This window comes from Quercus suber, unplaced genomic scaffold (genome assembly GCF_002906115.3).
Source record: "Quercus suber isolate HL8 unplaced genomic scaffold, Cork oak 2.0 scaffold_7, whole genome shotgun sequence".
NCBI lineage: Eukaryota > Viridiplantae > Streptophyta > Magnoliopsida > Fagales > Fagaceae > Quercus > Quercus suber.
This window is the reverse complement of record NW_027069473.1, coordinates 1,123,414-1,127,261: the sequence shown is the minus strand read 5'-3', so window position 1 is coordinate 1,127,261 and position 3,848 is coordinate 1,123,414. Positions and strand designations below refer to the sequence as shown.

At 36.3% G+C, this 3,848-nt stretch overlaps 1 protein-coding gene across 3 annotated transcripts; it reads left to right on the top strand.

The window, feature by feature from the left end:
* Positions 1-911: 911 nt before the first annotated feature.
* LOC136067873 (uncharacterized) lies at positions 912-3,835 on the top strand. Of its 3 annotated transcripts, none has more exons than XM_065774242.1 (5): positions 912-1,074; positions 2,147-2,252; positions 2,337-2,485; positions 2,623-2,748; positions 3,623-3,835. In XM_065774242.1, the coding sequence occupies exons 1-5, from the start codon at positions 1,045-1,047 to the stop codon at positions 3,818-3,820; spliced, it is 609 nt and encodes a 202-aa protein (XP_065630314.1). In that variant the 5' UTR covers positions 912-1,044; the 3' UTR covers positions 3,821-3,835. The 3 variants fall into 3 exon arrangements, with proteins under 3 accessions (XP_065630314.1, XP_065630318.1, XP_065630316.1); XM_065774246.1 differs by having other exon boundaries at positions 3,609-3,763; XM_065774244.1 differs by having other exon boundaries at positions 915-1,074; positions 2,163-2,252.
* Positions 3,836-3,848: the final 13 nt, after the last annotated feature.

Sequence of the window (3,848 nt, the reverse complement as noted above, 5' to 3'; positions counted from 1 at the left end):
TCTCCCTCTCTCTCTCTTGTGTCTGTGTAGATATGGAATACTTACATTTTTGCAGGTACCTTTTTTATTTATAGATGTGCTGTAAAGTTGGTGTCATCTGGACTGACCGCTTTCAGATGATAATTTAGTCTCTATCATATTCTTAGGTGACTGTGTCTAGGTAGACTGATACTATGAGATGCTTGTGCTGACTTTTAAGTTGTTATTTTCACTTGTCTTTCAGCTTGCTATTCTGCTTCTTTATTTTTGCCAATTTGGATATAGGAAAACCCTTTAACCCCTCAACCCCCCTCCCTCATCCAAGTTACAAAAAAGAGACCAAATAAAAGAAAGAGGCATCAATGTTTGGATGTGTGGAATGCTATCTCTTTGTGCTTGATGTGTGCATTTGGAGGGATAGAAATGCTATGACCTTTGTTGGAACTGAAGTTTCATTACTTAAATTGAGATGTTCTGAGATCACTCTTCAATTGGATGAGAGCCATAGTAGGTTTTACCTCTTGTTTTTGGATTTCTTAGATCTTTGTTTTTTTCTTGTGAATCTCATGTTCTTCCCATGTAGTAGGGCTGCATCCTTTTATTTTTATTTTTTTCTTTTTAAATTCTTGTGATGGATGTAAGATCTTTCAGTTTTAAACTGCATTGATTAATGACAATAACTTTCACCTTGAAGCTCCTTTTCCTGCTATGGGATTCCTCCATTAATTGATGTCATGCATTGCAAATTATGAGGCAGATATGCTTTCAAAAAACTTGCATGTAGTTGTAGTGTTCCTTAATTGGTCTTAGTGCAGCTACAAGTTTGAAATGAGCCCTTTTTCAAGTCCAATCTCTCTTTTTTTTGGATAAGTTTGTTTATGTCCAATCTTTAAAAGCAACTTCTCATTTAATGTATGCTTTTTCTCTCTATAATTGCTTTTCCATAATCAGAATGAAGTTGCTAGAGCAATTGAGTTAAGGGAAATTGTTACCTCTTTGGGTCCGGCATATATCAAACTTGGTCAAGCATTGAGCATTCGACCAGATATACTGTCACCTTCTGCAATGATTGAGCTGCAAAAACTTTGTGATAAGGTAAGTGCTTGTGTTTTTTTATCTATTTATTATTATTAGTTTTCTTTTCCATTAGTGACATGATTGCATTTGATCAAAGGTACTATCCCTATGCTGAGATCTTCTAAAGACAAAAGGGGGGATTTTTTTTTTTTTTTGGATGACAAAGAGCCTCTTCAAGTCAGAGCCACTTAGATTTCGTGTACCCACCCAATCGAGTAAATCTCAAATACACGACCCCGCCCAAAAGAACCATGTCTATAGGATATCCATAACATTCAGTTATGTTAGAATAAAGATGGGTACATTACAAGAATATTCAGTTGCATTATGTTGCCTAAATATATATTTATCTGCTAGAATTTACACATCTTTGACATAATTTCAGCTAATACCTTTGATCGGTCAATGAGGCTTTTTGATTGAAACAAATTGGGGGTAAGGCTGCCTTCCATAACCTCACAAAAGTGGGAGCTTCGTACACTGGATACAACCTTTGATCAGTCAGTGAGGCCTTTTTAAATGGGCAGTAAATTATGGGTGTAAAAACAACAAAAAACAATCTGGGCTTGTGGATTAAGCTAATTTCCAGCACTGTTTGAATTGTGAGGTATGAGTCTTATTAGAAGATCTATAAAGGAAAGTGTCCAAGGTGGCTCACAAGCTTTGGATCATGGTGTTCTTAATAAATCAGGATGAGCCAAGCTTGTGGAGAAGGCCTTTAAACTTCATGTTTTACTTAGGCAGACATTGGGAAGGCTTGTCCTGTCCCTGTTGTCAGTTGCAGTTAATGCAATTGAATATGAACTTGAATATCAAGTTTTTATATTTTCAACTCTATAAATATTATATAAACCCCTCCCCCTCCCCTTCCCCCCCCTTCCCCTTCCCCTTTTCTTATTTTTTGGTAAATGAAACTACAATACATAACATTACAGTCCCAATCTTGTAACATATCCAATCCATCCTCAGATCTCCACTTGTCAAATGAGGAGAGATGCCACATAGCTTGATTTCTGCTTAATATTGTATGAATTTATATATATTAGGTACCCCACTTCATAGCTGATATTCTGTTTAATGATACGTGAAGGTTCCTTCATTTCCAGATGATGTAGCTATGGCTCTTATTGAGGAGGAACTTGGTCAGCCATGGAATAATGTCTATTCTGAGCTATCATCTTCACCAATTGCTGCTGGTAGCCTCCCAGATACCTTTTATATACTAGAATTCTGAAGTTCACTTAGTTCCAAAGTATTTATTCTTTATTCTGCAATGGCAGCATCTCTTGGACAGGTGTATAAGGGCCGTTTGAAGGAAAATGGGGATCTGGTGGCTGTCAAAGTGCAAAGGCCGTTTGTTCTTGAGACGGTTACAGTCGATTTGTACGTCATACGGAACTTGGGTTTGGTTCTGCGGAAGTTTCCACAGGTAGTGTTATGCAGATCTGATTTTTAGTCACTTATCTCTTTCTTAAAAACAATTCCCCTCTTTTGAAGGAGTAACTATAGTTAGCAATAGTGGCTTATCCACACCCCATCCCTTGGCTTTCTGCTTATATTTTTCAGATCTCAGTAGATGTAGTCGGATTGGTTGATGAATGGGCCGCTCGTTTTTTCGAAGAGTTAGATTATGTTAATGAAGGGGAAAATGGAAAACTCTTTGCTGAAATGATGAAGAAGGACCTTCCTCAGGTTTTTCTAAAAACTCTGAATGTATACTTTATTATGGTTCAAGAAGTTTCTGTTGATTTATGCTGTCAAGCTTAGTTAGAAACTTCTATTTTGTTTACATATCATGAACTAATGCTAAAAGGTGTAAATTAGGCAATGAAATAACTGAAATGGTCAGGTTAAAATAAAGCATGGGCAAGATGTTCTAAATTCGGTTAAGCTTTGTGTAGGACTAGTCTATTGACCATTTTCAAATGAGCATGCTGTTTAACAATAGCTGTCATGGTCCCATTGCAATGTTTAACAGTCAATATAGTTTATATAGACTCAGGTGCCTTTCTAGTATGACATTCTTCTGTAAAGGAATGAAGTTTTTGTCTCCAGGATAATGTCCCTCAACTGCCATTTTGCCATGTTTACATTTAACAATGATAGATATGCTTGAAGCGAAAGGGTCTGTTCCTTATATTTACTTTCATGCCAATCCTTGGGTATGAAATGCCTATGGTTATTTTGGATATCAAACCTGCAATAACATGATGCAAATTCTTCAAATGAGCTGTGAGCCTGTGATGCCGGCTGACTGTGAAAACCTTGGCATGTGAAGTATATGTTTATTAATGCCCGGGAATAGGTTTAGACTAGATTTTCTGCTGACATAATTACCAATAGACTGCAATTAATCAGTCCCTTAGTCTTATAACATTCACGTATGTGCCTTTTCAAATTTGCAGTTCATGTACTCTGGTAAGTGACGATAGTATGTTATTTATCTATTGATTATTATTTTCTATTTCATCTTTTTGTTTGTATAAAAATCTCATTTGTTGGGGATTTTTATCTTAATCTGTGGGAGATTATGTCTAATACTTCTTAAAAAGCTTGTGTGTTTCAGGTTGTTGTACCCAAAACCTACCAGAAATATACTTCAAGAAAGGTTCTTACCACAGGATGGGTAGAAGGAGAGAAGCTGTCACAAAGTAAAGAAAGTGATGTAGGAGAACTGGTTAATGTTGGAGTCATATGCTACCTAAAGCAGGTATTCTTTTCTCTAGTTTTTACTCTGTTTTTCAGGATTCAATGTGGAACATGACTAACATACATCTCCTAAAATTTGATTC